Below are 20,982 nucleotides of genomic sequence, written 5' to 3' on the forward strand. Positions count from 1 at the left end.
ACAGTTTTAGCATTTTCATCTTTCCCATCCCACCTTCCCCACAATTTGAGATTTTAAGACTTTTAAGTACTTAAGAGGAGCTCCCTCCATCTGTAAAACTTAACTGTTAATTAATTTTGTTCTAAAATTAAATTGCATTGTGCTTTTTTCCAATAAGTACGTCAATTGAAAGATAAACGCACAACAGAAGGGCTGTGAGTTGAGTTTTATTCCGTATCTTACTGAGAGCTGTAGCCTGGGAGACAGCAACAGAAGTTTTTCTCTCAGTTTGTGAAGGTCACCCCTGATGGGGAGAGAATCATTTAAGTTTTGCTGTGAAAATTGATCACATCAGCATGACAAGTCTTTTTTGTGTTGTCGATGCTCTGAAGATGCAGAATACTCTTATGTGTGAAGATCTGCTTTTTAGGATGAAGCGAGAACAAAGGATCCTATAACCTAGACTTCCATAAATCAGAAAATAAATGCGAAACTGAGAGGAGCAGGTCCCTACATGTTTCTCTAGGCTGACTGTATGTAATGAAACGCAGAGACTTGAGAAAATGTTTTGCACGGTTAAATTAATCAAAGAGGCCATTAGATGGATGAAGCTCTAATGCCACTGTAGCCTATGTAAGCATCCCAAAATCTAAGTCTGTAAATACCTCAAGGTTACGAAATCAAGAGGCTAATTACAAGCACTCTCAAACAGCCAATTAGGCTTTAAACTATAGACAAATAACCTTTCTTTGCTTCTGCACTTTCTCTGTATAAGTCTAGCCCCTGGCTCCTGTCAGCCAGGGTTCCTAAACACTTCCGGTTTGGTGCTGCCCCATTCGAATCAATTCTTGCTTAAATAAATTCATAAAAATTTCAATATGCCGCAGTTTATCATTTAACAGCACCATCCTTCGAAGTGTGTGTGTGTGTGTGTGTGTGTGTGTGTGTGTGCGCGCGCGCGCGCACGCGTGCATGCTCGTGCGTCTGACGATTTAATAGTAAGACTGGGTTCTTTCGGGTAAGGAATTGTGTTTGCAGTCCTTTCCAAACATTTTGAATTGTAATATACAATTGATTAAACGTTAAAACATTCCAAACAAGGAAGAAAGAGACCATTTAGGAGGGCAAATATCCCCAAGTTTTTTTTTTTTTTTTTTTTTGGTCAACTTGAGCCCTTAAACGTTTAGAGAGGTAACTGTAGTAGCCAAATGTCTACTTGTATTACTTAACTTATTAATTTTCTTATACATCCATGTTTAATACCACATTATATAAAAATATATTAGTTTAGAAATATTGCTTATTTCCATACCCGCATTTCATTTAACAGTTTTATTCAACCTCTTCACATGCATTTTCAACATCACTGTCTTAATTGTCACAAGCGCCTTTTTTTGAGCAGTTTTCAACAACTTTCACTTTCACTTCCATCTCAGTGCCTCAAAATACAGCACTTCTAAAATTTTAGTTTGATGCTATTACATGTTACTGGAAATTTATCCAAAGCCTAGGTACTCTTTCATATAACATTAGAACAGTTGTTTATTATTTTCATTTGTCCTTTATCTGTGTATTAGAAATCTCCAAAACATAGCCATTTATTTAGTCTGTTAGTTTTTAAAGTGAGTTCTTAAAAGCCTTGTTTATAAGACTTTCAGTACTTCCAAATATGAAGTTCTACTTCAAGAGATAACTACTAAATTTCTTTGTATTTTTACTGATTCATCTAGGTGACCTCAATAAGTACCCAAAGCTGGGATTCATTAAGGCCAATTTCCAACTAATGCATTTTCCTGAAAAACTTTGTTTTTCAAAATAAACTTGTTGAGAAAGAGTTCTGAAATAGAGACTTCATAGGCGTTCTGACATAAGGTAACTCATTTTTTCTGACCTTACACTGGGGCAGGCATGAGAGATGCAGAGAACCAGCAAAGGTAAAGAGGCTGAACTGCAGATCAAGTGCAAAACAACTTAGGAGAAAGTTTAACTGGGTGGAAGCAGGGTTCATGGCATATCAGCTCCCCAAAGCTCTGGAAGTTGGAGACCCCCCTGGTTTGGGGTCTTCCAGTTGATTTACTTCACCTTTTCTAGCCTCAATTCTCAATTCCATCTCTCTTTGTTTAACCTCACCTTTTAAAATTGCCAGATTCCAACCATAGCTTTCTTATCACCCAGGCTAATGTGACGGTGACTCCTTATATGGTCCCTCCCTGCCTATAGAGCATGTCATGTGGATTCTGACTTCTCTCTTATCTCTCCTCTGTTCACTCATTACCTACCCATTAATACAAAGGTAAATTAGGAGAAGGTCTATGCCGGCCTCTGATTGCCCGTGCCTTGTGGAATTTCTCTAGTCCAAGCCCCGTATCTCCTCTCCTATAAGTGCTTGTTCTGCCTTGTTTTTTCTGGTAGCAGTCTCTGCCAGGCCCAAGATTCATTCGACACCATCACCAGCTCACTAACTCTGCCAGCTCATTCCTGTGCCCAGTCTCAATCAGAGACCGGACTTATCTGCTGGTCCAGAAGGAATTCAGAGACCAGAAACAGTGACTTATGATCTATGTCATACCAAAAGAGATATGTGATTAAAAGTGCCATAAAGAAATTGTCAAAAATAATTTCTCACACTTAATAATGGCAAAAGATGTCACTTGTTACTTCCAGCATTCTAACTGCAGCAGCTGATTAACTGCTTTCCTTGCAATGGCCCAATCACCTAGAGACACGTTAGGTGTGGCCCTAGCTCTACAACACAGAGGTGAGGAGCTACAGCCCTAGGTGGTGGAAAGAACAAGCAGGTTCTCATGAGAAGCAGGTGAAAGTAACCCCTACCCAGGGCCAGGTTAAGATATATAGTAGCCCTAAGGATGAAAATGTACAATGCCCTTCCTATATGTAATTCAAAATTAAAAGGCAAAATTATCTGTGGTAGGTTAATAACTGTTCTCAAAGATATGCCCATGTCCTAATCCTTGGAACCTAATGAATGATGCCTTATTTGGAAAAGAGGTCTTTGCAGATATGATTAAATTAAGGATTTTGAGATGAGATTATCCTGGGTTATCTAGGTGGGCCCTAAATACCATCACAAGCACCTTTATAAGAGGCAGAGAGGTTAGACATACATAGAAGAGAAAGATGTGTGAAGATGAAGACAAAGATTGGGATGATGTAGCTTCAAGTCGATGAATGCAGGCAGGCACCAGAAGCTGGAAAAGCCAAGGAACAGATTCTACCTGAGAGCCCCTTGAGAGAGTCAAGCCCTGCTGACACCTTGATTTCAGACTTCTGGCCTCCAGGACTGTAAAAGAATAAACTTCTATTGTTCTAAGCCACCAAGTTTGTGGTAATTTGTTACAGCAGCCATAGAAAACTAATACACTAACCCACGAAATAAATATAAAACAGTCCAACAAAAATGCTGGTTTTTTTCCTCCCTAGTTTAACTCCTTTATTGATTTCTTTATGCAATATTAACTCTAGAATTTTATCTAAGTCAATTTCTTTTTTTTTTTAATTAATTAATTTATTTATTTACTTTTGGTTGCGTTGGGTCTTTGTTGCTGCGCGTGGGCTTTCTCTGGTTGTGGCGAGCAGGGGGGCTACTCTTCGTTGTGGTGCGCGGGCTTCTCATTGTGGTGGCTTCTCTTGTTGCGGAGCACGGGCTCTAGGTGTGCGGGCTTCAGTAGTTGTGGCACGCAGGCTCAGTAGTTGTGGCTTGCGGGCTCTAGAGCACAGGCTCAGTAGTTGTGGCGCACGGGCTTAATTGCTCCGCGGCATGTGGGATCTTCCTGGACCAGGGCTCGAACCCGTGTCCCCTCCATTGGCAGGTGGATTCTTAACCACTGCGCCACCAGGTAAGTCCGTCGATTTCTAAGTTAGGGAGAAGTTTACTGAACAAGCTTCAATGTGGATTAGTAGCATAAAGCACATCCAGACTCCAATAATATATTTGAAAAAGTATTTCATGATATTAATGTGGACAAGATAGGTGTAATCAGATCTAGCTGATATCAAAGTTGAGTGAATTTATAACTGAATAAACAATTCTACCAAAAGGTACTGGTAAATACTTATTGATGAAACTTCTGTGCAGCTTTCTGTGCTGAGACGCAGAGCGTTCTTCTCAGTCCTGTCCTGCACAAGATTTTCATCACAGATTTGGATGATGGTAACAAGCTGATGTGGTCAGCAGATGACATGGAGGTGCTGTGCTATAGAGAACAAAAAGGGCTCTTGACAGGATGAAATGATAGGTTGAATTTAAAAAGATGTAACTTAATATAGACAGATTAAAAGTCTCTAACCTAGATTTCACAATTTAACTGCATGGGTACAGAAAAGGAAAAATCTGCTATAAACTCCCTACATAAAATAATAATAAAAAATGATACAAAAATGCTACTGTGTCCCAGAGACATAATGATAGATATAGATAGATAGATGATAGATAGAACGACGTTTCTCACAACCTTTGTCGGGTAGGATCAAGACAACCTACACAATTTGCAGGTCCTAGTGCCAAATGAAATTGCAGAGCCACTTGCTTAAAAATTAAGAATTTTAAGACAGCCAGAGCACAGCATCAATCTTTCTAAGTGTGATTACACAGACTGTACACCCATGGAGTCAGCCCTACACTGGTATTATTTTACACAGTACCCATTCATATAGGAATCTGGTTTATTCAGTACTAAAACTCCAGCACAAGCCACAGAGACTGGAACAGAAGAGTCATTCAGTGGATATAGATATTTGTAGAATGAAAAACTGGCTAAAAAGAAAGAGTGATGAATCTGTCAACATCTTATTTACTAAGTAGACAAATAGCATTTTATCCTGGAAAGGGAACAGACTTTAATTGTAAGAAGAATTTCCAGTGTTTAGAGAATCTTAGGATCTAAAAAAGTTTTACTCCCTCAAAGCTATTTTTAAAAATAAAATCATAGGAAAATTCTAAATATATGAATTTGTCAAAATTCTCCTATGTACTGTGGAAAATAGTTTCAAATTGAAAAATAGTTATATAGAAGTCAAAGTAAATAAGTAAAGTTCCTTAATGCCCCAAAATAGATTCCATGGCCTGTTGGAAACCCAGAAAACAAACTAACAAAACAGAAAATCTGTGAATAATGGCACAAGACAGATCAATGTTGACATTCCATTTGTATTTCTGCATAAGTTGTTTCATTTATGTGGAAAAGTTTACAGGTTAATTTTTTTAAGAACTAGCACTATATCTGTATAATCTTACAAAATAAAATCTAATTATGGAAATGTCAAACATGACAAGCTTTAAAAAAAACGTGAATGAAATATTTAAATGTTTCTATAAATTCAGTTGCTAAATAACCAAGTTTTGAAATACTAGGGATGATAGAAAAGAAAGCTGAAGAGACACAAACCTGAAATGATTTCATTTGCAAAAAATGAAAGAAAACACTTAATATTTAAACTAAGGAAAATTGTGTAGATATTCTATTTAATAAATCTTATCCTGTTTTACAAGATATAGATATAGCATTTATTAATGCAATGTTACTTCAACTGATTTCATCAGTATATATTTATCAAATACACAAAGATAATAAAAATACCAGCTGCAGTGCAGAAACACTCTAACAAGCTAATCTTACTTGCATTATGAAACGGCCACTTAAGATATAAAAAAAAGATCAGCAAATTTTGCTTAGACAGAAAATGAGACAAACAATTGCATGTAGGAAAAATCTGATTTAAATATTGATATTAAGAGTTATTGATGGGGCTTCCCTGGTGGCATAGTGGTTAAGAATCCGCCTGCCAGGGGGCTTCCCTCGTGGCGCAGCGGTTGAGAGTCTGCCTGCCAATGCGGGGTTCACGGGTTCGGGCCCTGGTCTGGGAAGATCCCACATGCCGCGGAGCAACTGGGCCCGTGAGCCACAATTACTGAGCCTGCGCGTCTGGAGCCTGTGCTCCACAGCAAGAGAGGCCGCGATAGTGAAAGGCCCGCGCACCGTGATGAAGAGTGGCCCCCGCTTGCCGCAACTAGAGAAGGCCATCGCACAGAAACGAAGACCCAACAGAGCCAAAAATAAATAAATAAATAAATAAAAATTAAAAAAAAAAGAATCCGCCTGCCAATACAGGGGACACGGTTTCGAACCCTGGTCCGGGAAGATCCCACATGCCACGGAGCAACTAAGCCCGTGCGCCACAACTACTGAACCTGTGCTCTAGAGCCCGCGAGCCACAACTACTGAAGCCCGTGCTCCGCAACGAGAGAAGCCACTGCAATGAGAAGCCCACGCACTGTAACAAAGAGTAGCCCCTGCTCGCCGCAACTAGAGAAAGCCCGCGTGCAGCAACGAAGACCCAACGCAGCCAAAAATAAATAAATAAAATAAATAAATAAATAAATAAATTTGTAAAAAAAAATTATTGATGTAATTTATGACATTGCAAGGTCATGCTTAAAGTAATAGAAAATAATATTTAGTTATTCAGTAAAAGGATTCTGTCTTTAATCTAGAATCCACGTGTAAATGAGATTACAGATGGGACACTGAAAAAGGGTCCCACAAGCAATAAATTAGACAAACATATAATATATACCCTTTTGGAAATTCATAATCACTTTAGCATATTAATAGGGTTTGAGTAGTCCTACAGTAAAGATACTTATTTAACTTTGTTTAACCCATAATGTCCAAGACTTATTTGAACTCAGTACCCATTTTTAGGTAGGAGGGACGTGTGGCTTTTTTACTTGCTTTGTTTTTTCATGTAAAATTTCATGTCAAACATTTTGGGATGGTGGTATTTTCTGGGGTTTACTTTGAGAATTGCAGCTCTATACCACTCAAACATGAATAAGTAGGAATATTGATTCTGCTTACATTTAGTATTTAGGAGTTTTCATAATTTATTTTACAGTTAAATTGCATTTTTTTTTTGCAAAGGCAATTTTTATGCAAATATACTGTCCAGAATCAGAAAGTTAATACTCTTGCCCCTCACTCTTGGTCATATCATATTTTGAGATTTGTGTCTGGTGTAGGACATTGGCTAACTGTAGTGTGATACAGGTTATCAATATGGGTAGTGGGGAGGTTTGAAACCATTCTCAAAGATGTACAGTTGAAGGACTGCAAAGGGATTTAGGGCATGATGGTTGCTGTGCCACTTATTGACCTGTTGTCTTTCAGCTCTAAACTCACTCTTCCATATTCTACTTTGTGAAGCCAGGGCTGGAACTCTGCATATTTTATTTCTCTTTAGAAATAAAAGAGCTGGAAATTTGGCCAGCTGGAGTCCTTGTAGATTTAGCCAATAGTGGGTGCTGAAGGAAGATTGGAAGGCAGGTGGAGGGGAGAAGGATTGGACTCAGACCTGTTCTTTAGCTCTCAGTGTCACTCTAGCCATGACACTTCACCTGGCAGTATCAATGGACCCCAGCAGCAGTTCTTCCCAGTTACTAAATTCTTTCTGCATGCCCAGAATTGGTTTTATTGCGCAGTCTGGGCTTTTAAAAGCAGTTGGTGGCATAGCACAGTATTAAGAGCACAGGCTCTGGAGGCAGACTGTGGATTTAAATCCCAGCTCACTCTCCAGTTGTATAACCTTGGGCAAGTTATTTAACATACTAGTCCCTTGTTTCCCAGCCGGTAATCATCACACATTTACCCTGTTGGGATGCTATAAGGAGTTAATGAGTTAATATGCTGAGCATAAACTCTATAGAAGTGTTAGCCATTATTAGCGTGTGAAGCAAGAACTGTCCTACTTCTGCTAAAAGTGACGGGGAGATGGTGGATTCAGATTTTAATAGAGGGAAGAAAGTTTGAAGGAAATGCTGAGTACTAAAAAGAAAGAGGTAGTGCAACATGAAAGTGGTAAGCAGCGACGAGGACCCAGTTTAAGTTGGAGGTCATGAATATGTATTGCAACCATCTTCAAGATTTCCCCCCCTTCAGCCCGGTTATGGACATGAAGACAAGTAGTTGGATGGATCCAATTGGAAACTGTGACGGAAGAACAATGAGGTGTAGGATAGGCTAAAGTGAGGGACCGTGGAATCTAAGCTAGATGTGTTAGAAGGGAAGGGAACTCCCTGGAGAGAGTGTAGAGAGATCCGGACTGGAAGATAGAAAATTGATGTTATGTGGGTGTTTGAGCGACAGAGCCGGAAGGATAGGGGATTGTGGTGACCTGACATCCCTAGTTCCACAGATGCTCTTCCGAGGCTAGGCACTCCACCTTCCCGGCACTGGGATTGGAAGACGGCTAAGGGAAAGGGCGGGGCCCTTCCGGCCAGGATAAAGAGAATTGTGACGGGACCGGGCGGGGCTCGCGGGCCGTAGGTGGCGCACCCGGGAGGACTTGGCGGGGGTCCGGCAGTGGGCGCCGCGGCGCTGCGAGGTTCTGCAGCATGTGTCTGTGCTGTAGGGAGGACGACGCTGTCCAAGTCAACGCCGTGAGTCCCCCCGGGCCCTCAACGCCGCCTCTGCCGCCCTGGCGCCGGCCTCCCCCCTCGGAGGCCGCCTCGGCCGCTCGCGCTGCTGGCCTTTACGCGGGGGTTGGTGCTTTGGGGTTGGGAAATCCCGGGTGAAGGAGGCAGACTAGATTCTGGGCTGCAGGACCCACCGGGAGGAGGAAAAGCCCCACCTCGCACCTGCTGGGGGCCAGGCGCGTGCAGTCATCTGTTTGTTGAATGACTTATTGACCCAGCATGACAAAATTCAGTACCAACAGAAACATGAATTTTTGGATTTCTTGTACAGCCTTTCATTCCAGAATAAATCTCAGTAGTCCCGGTAATGTGGTTCATAGCAGGTTCTTTTTTCTCAAAATACTATCTCATCTTCCACCCCAATGTTGACTTTGATGCTCTTATTCTGATCCTGCCTCTTGCAGTTGAGATAATAGACATCTATTACATAAATAGAAAACAGTAGCATAGGCTTCCGATTATAATAGCTGATTTTTCTGTTTGCTCATGACTTTTATTTTATTTTTTAATTTTACATGTTATGTAGGAAGGCTCGAAATGGCATCATCCTTCAGACGTCACTGAAAGGCAGGTAATGTTTACATAAATAATTCTGGTTAATTCGAAAGTGTGACTTTATCTTGTTCCTTTCTGTGTGACCGTCCCTAATATGACAGAAGTACTATTAGCTAGACACTTCTGTGTTATCTTTCTTGAGACTCGGGGATCTTGTGACTACTATCAGAATGGGTCTTAACTAGGATAACCTAAATGGTTTAATATGCTCCTTTTTTAAATGTAACATGTGATACATACACAAGGATATATGTAGCATACACAATTTTAAAGCAGGGTAACAAAATATACCTCCAATTTAAGAAAACATGAGTATCCTTGAATTCATTTAGGGGCTGCTTCCCTACTCGACCTCCCTGTGTCTCTCCCAGAGGTAACCACTACCTTGAATTTTATTTTTATCAAGCTAATCTTTTTCTTTAATAGTTTATCACCTATGTGCTTCCAAAAGGATATTGTTTTTCTTGATTTTGAACTTTATAAACATAAGATCACACAAAATTCATTGTATGATTTATTCCTTCTTTTAAAAAAAATTATTTACTTATTTTTAGCTGCGTTGGGTCTTCGTTGCTGTGTGTGGGCTTTCTCTAGTTGTGGTGAACGGGGGCTACTCTGTTGCGGTGCGCGGGCTTCTCACACGGTGGCTTCTCTTGTTGTGGAGCACGGGCTCTAGGCGCGTGGGCTTCAGTAGTTGTGGCACGTGGGCTCAGTGGTTGTGGCTCACGGGCTCTAGAGTGCAGGCTCAGTAGTTGTGGCGCACTGGCTTAGTTGCTCCACGGCATGTGGGATCTTCCCGGACCAGGGCTCGAACCTGTGTCCCCTGCATTGGCAGGCAGATTCTCAACCACTGCATCACCAGGAAAGTCCTATTCTTCCTTCTTAACATTGTTTTCTATTGTCCATATTGTGCACTATTGTGCACAGTTAATGAAGTGGAAATAAAGAGTAAAAGTTTCATTTGAAAACTCTACTGAGGTGGGACTTCCCTGGTGGTCCAGTGGTAAAGAATCCGTTCTGCAATGCAGGGGACGCGGGTTCGATCCTTGGTTGGGGAACTAAGATCCCACATGCCGTAGGGCAACTAAGCCCGCACACGCCACGACTACTGAGTCCGCGCATCTCAACTAGAGAGCCTGCATGCCGCAGACTACAGAGCCCACATGTCCTGGAGCCCATGCGCCACAACTAGAGAAGAGAAAACCCGCACACCACAACTTAGAGAAGAGATAAAACTCACGCACCACTACTACAGAGAAGCCCGCGCGCCGCCGCAAGGAATGATCCCGCATGCCGCAACGAAGATCCCGTGTGCCCCAACTAAGACCACAAAAAAAAAAGAATACTGAGGCTCCAAAATGTTTTCTTCATCTATAAATCACACATTTGCAGAAAGTTTTTTTCCTCCTTCTGTGTAGCTATGTAAGCTGTACGCACTGATCGTGTTTATCTTTTTTTATGGACACAAACCGAAAATGTTGTCAGCATGCTATGCTGTTTACATTGTAAATGTCTTCTTTCCTTCTAATTTTCCCATAGTCCACAGATAAACGTATAGAGCGTATGCAAAACCTAAGGAAACAGAAGAGGAAATTTAGTAAACGGTTTTCAAGGCCTGCCCCTGTTCCAGAACCAGGACTCCTAGTAAGTGTAGAGTCGCCACTGAAATTAACAGATCCTTAAATGCAAGAGACATCCTCAATTTTTCATTTATGTAACACTCTAAATTTTGTTTCTTTCCTTTCCTTTGAGAAATCAGTAACTGCAGTCTGGGAGATACCTTAAAACTCCTCTAATCAAATTCTCATCTGTTATTTAAATCTCTTTTGTAGTTGTCTCCTGGAGATGATGTGGTTTTTTGTTTTTTTTTTTAAAATTATTATTTTATTATTTATTTATCTATTCATGGCTGTGTTGGGTCTTCGCTTCTGTGCGAGGGCCCTCTCCAGCCGTGGCAAGCGGGGGCCACTCTTCATCACGGTGCGCGGGCCTCTCACTATCGCGGCCTCTCTTGTTGCGGAGCACAGGCTCCAGACGCGCAGGCTCAGTAATTGTGGCTCACGGGCCCAGTTGCTCCGCGGCATGTGGGATCTTCCCAGACCAGGGCTCGAACCCGTGTTCCCTGCATCGGCAGGCAGACTCTCAACCACTGCACCACCAGGGAAGCCCCGATGATGTGGTTTAATGGAAAGAGTGTGGTCTTTGAAACCTCAGTGTTCTGGATTCCAGTTTTTCCTTTGTGTATATTATCTGACTGCCTAAAGTTATTCACTTAAATCTTCTGGATTGTATTATTTGGAGAATAAATCACAAAATCTCCTGCCAAATAGTTTTTCAGCCTAGGCTTGAACCCTTGGCAACATCAGAAAACTCTACCACAGCTTATATTCCATCTTTGCATACCTTTGGCAAGGATTTAAAAGTTCTTCCACATAACATGGTTATATTGCCTGCATGAGCCTTTTACATGTGGTACCAATTACACGTCTAATAGCCAGTCATAAATCCAATGGCCTTTCCACTGGAAAGTCCTTCAGATATTTGAATAAAACTGTTACCTCCCTTCATATGCAGACTTTTCTTTAGGGTGAAAATCCCCAAATTTCCTCATCCATTCCTCTTCCACCTTAGTAGTGAGTCCTGGCCTTATTCAGGCAATTTCCAGGATCAGGATTATATTTCATTATAGAAAGATTTGGAAAAAGTTATATTTCTGATCATTAAGATTTTTTTTCTGTTGGTTTTCTTTTTGAAAGAAAATATTTTATAAGCCCAACTAATGGATAGCATGTCAGTTAGGAATTTCTAACTTCATCTCCTTATAAGAGAAACTCAACTGCAATGGTTTAACCAAATAGGAGTATTTTTTCTTCCAAAGGAGAACTCCTGACCTAGGCAGTCTAGGGTTGATATGGTGGTTTCAAAAATCATCGAAGAAGTCTCAGGTTCCTTCTGTCTTTTTGATCCTTCACACTTTTCACATGACTTTTATTCTCATTGTCTCATAAAAGCTTCTACATAGGTAGAGATTGTGTCCACATTCCAAAAGAAAAAGATACAGGACAAAGGGCGAAAAGTATACACCTGCTGAATTGGTTCTTTTTGATCAGGAAAATAGCCTCTTTATATGTATGTATGTATTATCTTGTTTGTGGTGATGGTTTCATGGATGTACACGTGTCAAAACATTTAAAAATGTACACTTCAAATAAATATGTGCAGTTTATTGCATGTCAACGATACTTCAATAAAGATGATAGACACTCCCCTGCACAAACATATATATATATATATATATATACACCTTTTATACACTATTACAATATTATACAGGAGATTTTTTACTGCCCTAAATATCTCCTGTGCACTATACGTTCATCCCTTCCCTCTTCCCTCACCCCTCTCAAGCCCCCGGCAATCACTGATCTTTTTGCGATCTCTATAGTTTTGCTTTTCCCAGAACATCATATGGTTGGAATCATATAGTATGTAGTCTTTCAGACTGGCTTCTTTCACTTAGTGATATGCACTGAAGTTTCCTTCATATCTTTTCATGGCTTGATAACATTTTTTTAATCCATTGTATGGATTCATTCACCCATTGAAAAACATCTTGGTTGCTTCCAATTTTTGGCAAACATCAATTAAGCTGCTATAAACATTCATGGACAGGTTTTTGTGTGAACATAAGCTTTCAACTCATTTGGGGAAGTACCTAGGAGCACAATTGCTGGGTCACATGGTAAAACTATGTTTAGCTTTAGAAAAAACTGGCAAAACTGTCTTCCAAAGTAGCAGTATCATTTTGCATTCCCACCAGCAGTGAATGAGAGTTCTCTGTTGCTCCTCATTCTTGGCAACATTTGTTATCAGTGTTTGGGGATTGTAGCCATTTAGACAGTTGTGTAGTGATATCTCATTGTTTTAATTTGCAATTCCCTGATGATATGTACTCTTGACAATCTTTTCATATGTTTATCTGAATCTGTATAACTTTTTTGGTAAGGTGTCTGTTCAGACCTTTTGCCCACTTTTTAATTTCTTTTTTTTTTTAATTGTTGAGTTTTGAGTCATTTGTATATTTTGGATACCAGTTCTTTATGTGTTTTGCAAATATTTTCTCCCAATCTGTGCTTTGTGTTTTCATTCTTCTAGCAGTGTCTTTCCCAGAGCAGAAGTTTTTAATTTTAATGAAGCTTAACTTATCAACTATTTCTTTCATGGATCATGCTTTTTGTGTATCTAAGAACTCATTGCCAACTCCAAGGTCACATAGATTTTCTCCCGTGTTATCTTCTAGAAGTTTTACAGTTTTGCACTTTACATTTAGGTCTGTGATACATTATGAGTTCATTTTAATGAAGAGTGTAAGCTAAGTGTCTAGACTTTTTTTTTTTTTTTTTTAATTTATTTTTGGCTGTGTTGGGTCTTCGTTTCTGTGTGAGGGCTTTCTCTAGTTGTGGCAAGTGGGGGCCACTCTTCATCGCGGTGCGCGGGCCTCTCACCATCGCGGCCTCTCTTGTTGCGGAGCACAGGCTCCAGACGTGCAGGCTCAGTAATTGCAGCTCATGGGCCAGCTGCTCCGCGGCATGTGGGATCTTCCCAGACCAGGGCTCGAACCCGTGTCCCCTGCATTGGCAGGCAGATTCTCAACCACTGCGCCACCAGGGAAGCCCCTAGACTTTGTTTTTGCATGTGGCTGTTGCTCCATTTGTCCTGGCACCACTTGTTGATCAGACTACCCTTCCTATATGGTACTGCCTTTGCTCCTTTGTCAAATATCTGTTGACTATCTGTGTGGGTCTATTTCTGGGCTATCTATCCTGTTCCATTAAATGAGTATTTATCTGTTCTTTTGCCAATACCACACTTGATTACGGTAGCTTTATAGGAAATCCTGAAGTCAGATAGTGTCAGTCTCCTAACTTTGTTCTTCTCCTTCAATGTTGTGTCAGCAATCCTGGGTCTTTTTGTTTTCCCATATAAAATTTAGAATCAGTTTGTCAAAATCCACAAAGTAACTTTCTGGAATTTTGATTGTATTGTGCTAGAGCTATAGATCAATTTGAAAAGAACTGACATCTTAATAATATTGAGTCTTTCTGTAAATGAACATTGTTTCTCATATTTATCTAGATCATCTTTGATTTTTTTTCATCAGAGTTCCTGATCTTAGCTGGAAAGCATCTAGTTACTCATCATTAAATAGGATGTTATGGACTTCCCTGGCGGTCCAGCGGTTAAGATTTCACCTTCCAAGGCAGGGGGTGCGGGTTCAATCCCTGGTTGGGGAGCTAAGATCCCACATGCCTTGTGACCAAAAAACCGAACGTAAAATAGAAGCAAGATTGTAACAATTTCAATAAAGACTTTAAAAATGGTCCACATCAAAAAAAAAAATCTTAAAAAAAATATGATGTTAGCTGTAGGTGTTTTGTAGATATTCTTTATCAAGTTGAGACAGTTCCTCTCTATTCCTACTTTGCAGAATGTGTTTTTTTTACTCATAAATGGGTGTTGCAGTTTGTCAAATGCTTTTTCTACTTCTAGTGATATGATCATATGAGTGAAGATCAGAGAAAAATCTCTTTTTGCTTCCAGCAGTGGGAGGGGAAAAACTACCATTTTGAAATACTTAGAGCTCTCTGTTCTCCTAATAGGGCATCCCCTCAAGGGAAACTGTTTTATCAGGACCTAACTAATTTGGGTTTTATCAAACTCTAAATGACCTGGGGGAAGGGAAATGCCCAAATCCAGAGCTTTCTACATAAGGTATGGAAAATGTCCAACTAAAGTTCTTATCTTCACTCAAGGAAGTATGAAGACCTCCCTAAGAGGGCCTCCCTAAAACTCCCCACCAACCCGAGTTTTTAACTTTCAAGCTAATCCATACTGAGCCTCAGCAATTTGTCCATTAAAGTTTGTGTTCCTCCCAGTATTGGCTCTAGCAGCATTGTTTGTCTCTTCAGTTTTCAGCACAGCAATTTGCCCTGTGACCTCAGTTCTATGACGGATCTAAGAAAAGTTAATTTTCAGTTTGTTCAGCATTTTTCTGGTTGTGAGAATGGGAGTGATGATTTCCAAGCTCTTTACATGTCAGACTGGAAACCCCCACTTATTTTTCTTTGATTAAAACTGAGTCACTGGCCAACCCCTAGCTGCAAGTATGTTTCGAGTGGTAAAAAATTGAAGTGGCTTCCTTGCTGCTCTAAAGCGTATTGAGGTTATATTAATGTGAAAGAAAGTATCTTCCTTTCCTTTTCAGGCTGTGATCATCCTCCTTGTGTAACTAACTCATCCTCCTCCCAGAGTTTCTGGAGTAAATGCATATTATGGATAAACGTTTAGTTTAGTTTCACTGTGTTTTTCGTATCATCAAGGGAGTTTATGTATTGCCACATAGAAACCCAGGATCTGCAGCTTTACAGTTATTGTACTGTCTTAAATATCTACATAGCTCCTCCCGTGCTGATGCACCAATGTTTATAATTCCACCTCCATAATCATGGTCTCTCTGATATGTATTAAAATATGCCTGCACAACATATTTTACATCTGCACAGGTACACCTTAGCAAAGTTTAATAATGGGGGATGCAGGGGAGAAGGGATTCCTGAGACCACCTTTCTACAGGGTATGGCAATTGCCACCACTTCTGAACCCTTTAACTCTTTTTTTTTTTTTTTTTTAAATATTTATTTATTTATTTATGGCTGTGTTGGGTCTTCGTTTCTGTGCGAGGGCTTTCTCTAGTTGTGGCAAGTGGGGACCACTCTTCATCGCAGTGCGCGGGCCTCTCACTATCGCGGCCTCTCTTGTTGCGGAGCACAGGCTCCAGACGCGCAGGCTCAGTAATTGTGGCTCACGGGCCTAGTTGCTCCGCGGCATATGGGATCTTCCCAGACCAGGGCTCGAACCCGTGTCCCCTGCATTGGCAGGCAGATTCTCAACCACTGCGCCACCAGGGAAGCCCTGAACCCTTTAACTCTTGATGCATTTTCACACAATTAGTTTGGTTAATCTTTCTATCCCTTTTTCAGTGCTGATATCTTGTGCCATTGATCTCCTCCTTTTGTGCCTTGCCCTCAATACCAAACCATTTGGGTGTTCCATTAAAAAGCTCCTTTTTCTTTCTTGAGCTACCAGATGTGTCTTATAGAAATATCTACAAAATGTTCTTTATCAATTATCCCACCAACTCACTTGAGCTTTCAGAGACAACTGAAATGTCTCACAAATAAATACAAATATAAAAAATAAAATGCATGATCCATGAAAAGCCTGAGCTCAATCTGGTACTTAGTATTCATTGTCGTTAATACAAAAATTCTGGAGTTATCTTCAGAACATCCAGATATTTTCTTTTGGCAGTACTAGGCAGTCATGAAAGTTCTGATATCCTGTAAAGGAAAAAATACACGCTTTTCCTGAAAAAAAGAACGTCAGGGGCTCAAAGGTCCAAAGTATACACTATCCTAGTGTTTCTTCTATATATTGACCAAAATATATAGTACCTCCTATTTAAGCTCAGGCTCTCCCTGCTTCTCAAATGTGGGCTAAGATAAATTTTGTTTGGTTTAATTTCCAAACCATTGTGGACTGATCATTCTGTAACATGCAATCAAAATGTTATAGCAATATCAAATTATTATAAACGAACATAAATGTTTACTCTCAGTTTCTCTACTAATCTTGTTGCAAAGTAGTAATGAATGTAAGATTAGCACCAAAACCAGACCACACAGAATAACACTACTTTGTACATCTTAAATGGTTTGGGATGAAAATAAAGGTCTGAGTCCATCTGTATAAGTCCTTTATTAACATGGATTGTGCCCAGTAGAACAGAAGATGCAGGATGAGGCTAGAGCACTCAGATGTGAAAAGTTTGAAAAAGTAGTTTTTGTTTTCATTTTGTCTGTTTAAAGTCTCTATAACAAAAGTTTTCTCCTAATTATATAATTATAATATTCATGCATATTAAAATTATCCTGAAATATTATTTTAAGGTTCAGTTCTTGCTGATACTGATAAACATAATCTTTCCATTTTTACTTATTTGTCCCTCTTGTTCACTTCATTTTGGGTCATTTCAAGACTTCAAACCCTCAATAGATGCATATAATATACCTTCTCAGTCAATCACATACCATAAGACTTGGGAAGAAAAATCCTTATGTTTAACATCTCTGTCATATCCATTATGTTCAGAAATGCCTTTACCCTTTCTCCAGATTGTTAGTTTTGGTTTCTGCAAATTCTTTTTACTTGTAGCATTTGTTGCTTGACTCATAGAAAAAAATGTTTATGTCATATTTATTCCCAGATATGATTTATTTGATAATAGTGCTTCTCATATCTGACTTCTATCTGAATGTGACCTTGTTTTAATTTAGAATAGCATTTCTAGCTCTTTATACAATTCTTTTTGTATAAGACAGGCTTCTCCCTCTGAGACCTTTCCCAGAGAACTTATAGTTTGTATAAACTTTTCCTTATGTATATGTTGACTGAATTTATTTTTCTTTGTGTATTTTAATCTCTTCTAGTGGACATAAAGCTGAAGTCTGTATGGAAGAAATCATGCCAGACCAAAATATGCAGATTTCTAACATCAAGTGGCATTTTGTGATTTGACTTCGTTTGAAAAATAAAGACAATGCTCTGCCATTTCAGCAAAATAAACAGTGCAACCATTTAACATCCAAGCTACAGGGTCTAGAATTTTATTAAATACCGTATCTTACCACCACTTTCTTTTCTGTGGTAATTTGAGATTTGCTTCTTTTCAACAAATAATAATATGCATAAGCCTTTGAAAACGAGGTATTCATGTTTACATTTTTACAATTGGATTTACAACTTATTTAGAGATTTAGAATTATGCTTTAATAATAGGGGGAAATAAGTTTCCTCTGCTGTATATTTATAATGACTTGTGTTTAAACAAAATGTTTAAAATCTTTAAACAGTCCTAGGAAAGAGTTTTGTTTTGTTCTGTTTTGTTTTTTATTGAAGTATAGTTGATTAACAATATCAGTTTCAGGTGTGCAATGTAGTGATTCAATATTTTTAAAGATTCTACTCCATTTAAAGTTACTATAACATATTGGCTATATTCTCTGTCCACATAGTGGAAACTATGTGTCTGTGTGTATATATTTATATATGTGTGTTGTAGAGGTGTGGTATTGCCAATATTAATTTGTAAAAGAACTCTATTTAGTTGGCTTAAAGGAAATTAAGTGCTTATATAAATACTCAGAAATATAAAAGAAAGTAACCCAAATGAATTTTAGGATCACATGATCTAGAATTAATAGATTAAATGAAATAGATTTAATTTAAATGAATGAAAACAAGTTTCAGTTGGTTGGTTTAATTAATACAGACATTTCTTTAGGGTCATCAACATTAAGTATAATATTTTTATTGTACCTAGGTTTACTAGAAATCAAATAAGATCTTATCCCCATTACAAAATTTGTCAGCAAGAAAAATAACTTGATATGATGAAACTTTTAAGTAAATTAAATGTAAATAAGAGTTTTAAGCGAACTCTTTAGGAATAATTATGTTTTAAGTATATCTATCAAAAATAGGTCCTCCAGATTTTTTTTTTGTAACTTGAAACTGCTAAATTAAGTTCAATGATGGCAATTCATTGAATATCCAGTTCATTTCCAAATAAGATACTGAAATATTAATTACTGAACATAGGTTTCCTTTTACAGAGAAACTAAAGATATTTAGGACTATTAATAAATGTGTAATATCGTATACTAACGCATATATGTGGAACCTAGAAAAATGGTACAGATGAACCGGTTTGCAGGGCAGAAATAGAGACACAGATGTAGAGAACAAATGTATGGACACCAAGGGGGGAAAGTGGCGCGGGGGTGGTGGGGGTGGTGGTGGGATGAATTGGGAGATTGGGATTGACATGTATACACTGATGTGTATAAAATAGATAACTAATAAGAACCTGATGTATAAACAAATAAATAAAATAACATTCAAAATAAATAAATAAATATGTTTGGTGTCACACTGAGACATTTTCTTTAAGGAATCGCCTGTTTTTAGAAACTACAAATAGTATTCGCAAGTTTGCCTATTTACAAAATGCTAATGTACAAGTTCATAAATTGCTTACTCCTTAGTTTTCACTAGAAAGTAAGCTTTTTAAGGTTAAGAATTATAATAATTAAAATATGTAATTAAAACTAGTAAAAATTAATAAGGAAAACATCTTTGTATGCAAGGAAAAAGAGGGTATAAAGAATGGAAATGCGTTTTGTTAAGGGAAAAGAAAGTAATTTTGTCCTAAAGCTGGTTATTCCTAAATGGGAAAGAAAATAAGGGACAAATTAATGTGGATATAGAAAGTTGTAGAAGATTGTGAGGGACAAAAAAATGAATCTTTAGAAAGGCATTCTATGTGTGGTCAGGACTGATCAAGATTAGAATCAATTTAATTGAGTAAATTAATTTTATTATGAAAGGTAAAGTGGTACAAAACCTGAATTTGGCTTTCTCTCTATTAAGAAGACAAAGTTTTCTTAAAATATTGATTTGCTTTGGATAACTGACTGCAAAGTTTCTTTACCTTTAACCAGTAATCTGTTACAACTTTTTTTTTTTTTTTTTTAAATTAATATTGCCATTTTTTTTTTTTTTAAAGGATTTTCTTATTTATTTATTTATTTATTTATTTTTGGCTGTGTTGGGTCTTCGGTTCGTGCGAGGGCTTTCTCCAGTTGCGGCAAGCGGGGGCCACTCTTCATCGCGGTGCGGGGACCGCTCTTCATCGCGGTGCGCGGGCCTTTCTCTATCGCGGCCCCTCCCGTCGCGGGGCACAGGCTCCAGACGCGCAGGCTCAGCAATTGTGGCTCACGGGCCCAGCCGCTCCGCGGCAATGTGGGATCTTCCCAGACCAGGGCTCGAACCCGTGTCCCCTGCATTAGCAGGCAGATTCTCAACCACTGCGCCACCAGGGAAGCCCTGTTACAACTTTTGACATTTGCTTTTGAAATCTTTTATTGTCACTGGTTAAGTAGTTAAGTATTGTTCCACTGTGACATATGATCCTATGTGACCAAGTATTTTGAAACCCTTTTGATATTTTTGAAAAACTTCCCAAATATCAAATTCTAATAGAAGTTATTTTGACTTCTAGCTAACTCTAGGATGCTTCAGAGAGGATACCTGAAGCATCTGAGAAAGAGGAATATTATACAAATTAGGCTTATTTGGTATGTTAAATTACATGGGAAGCATTATCAAATGAGTGCTGATAAACCTTCTTATTTTATATTGTATGGGTAAATGTTATTAATATAGATATACTGGAAATTATATGGAGCTCCTAAAAATCTGGTTATGTCTTAGTAAAATGTTAACAGCCATAATGTTAGTAATTATCTTGAATTGTTGTATGTCACAGCAGTAACCAAGTTTCTTTGTCAATTGCACTGTAATCAGATCTTCAATCATGTCTTTTCAAGTCCTTTGTCATTTACAGATGGTCACTATTTCACTCCGATGCTCTTGCAAAAAATGCTTCATCTTCAAGAGGAGTCATAGAAAGGATTTTTTTGACAGGTGCAGGCTTCTGATAATTTTTAGACCATAGCACTGAACTGGATAAGAAATTAAAGAATTCTAAAGGAAAACTTCATAAAACTGTTAACAGAAGATTAAGATCAAGAACCCTGTATGCTTGCATCAATTTTCCAATGATACATCCATTTGGCTGTGAAATTTGTTAACTCATATGTTAATTCATTTAAGTAGATGCCCAGGTGATTCTTATGCCTATTAAAATTTGAGAAGCATTCAATTTAAATATTTCTGAATATATCAAACATTATTATTACTCTTGGATGGATAAATGAATCCAAAGCACCAGAAACTAATAGGAAACTCAACTAAAGGTGCATTCATGAGGCTCA

The 20,982-nt window shown here is 38.6% G+C and overlaps 1 protein-coding gene across 1 annotated transcript; it reads left to right on the top strand.

Moving 5' to 3' along the window:
- The first annotated feature begins 8,308 nt into the window (after nucleotides 1–8,308).
- Nucleotides 8,309–18,903, top strand: CCDC179 (coiled-coil domain containing 179). Its single transcript, XM_007174801.2, has 4 exons — nucleotides 8,309–8,434; nucleotides 8,997–9,041; nucleotides 10,565–10,669; nucleotides 17,575–18,903. The coding sequence occupies exons 1-4, from the start codon at nucleotides 8,390–8,392 to the stop codon at nucleotides 17,581–17,583; spliced, it is 204 nt and encodes a 67-aa protein (XP_007174863.1). The 5' UTR covers nucleotides 8,309–8,389; the 3' UTR covers nucleotides 17,584–18,903.
- The last annotated feature ends 2,079 nt before the right edge of the window (nucleotides 18,904–20,982 follow it).

Source organism: Balaenoptera acutorostrata, chromosome 9, assembly GCF_949987535.1.
Source record: "Balaenoptera acutorostrata chromosome 9, mBalAcu1.1, whole genome shotgun sequence".
Classification (NCBI taxonomy): domain Eukaryota; kingdom Metazoa; phylum Chordata; class Mammalia; order Artiodactyla; family Balaenopteridae; genus Balaenoptera; species Balaenoptera acutorostrata.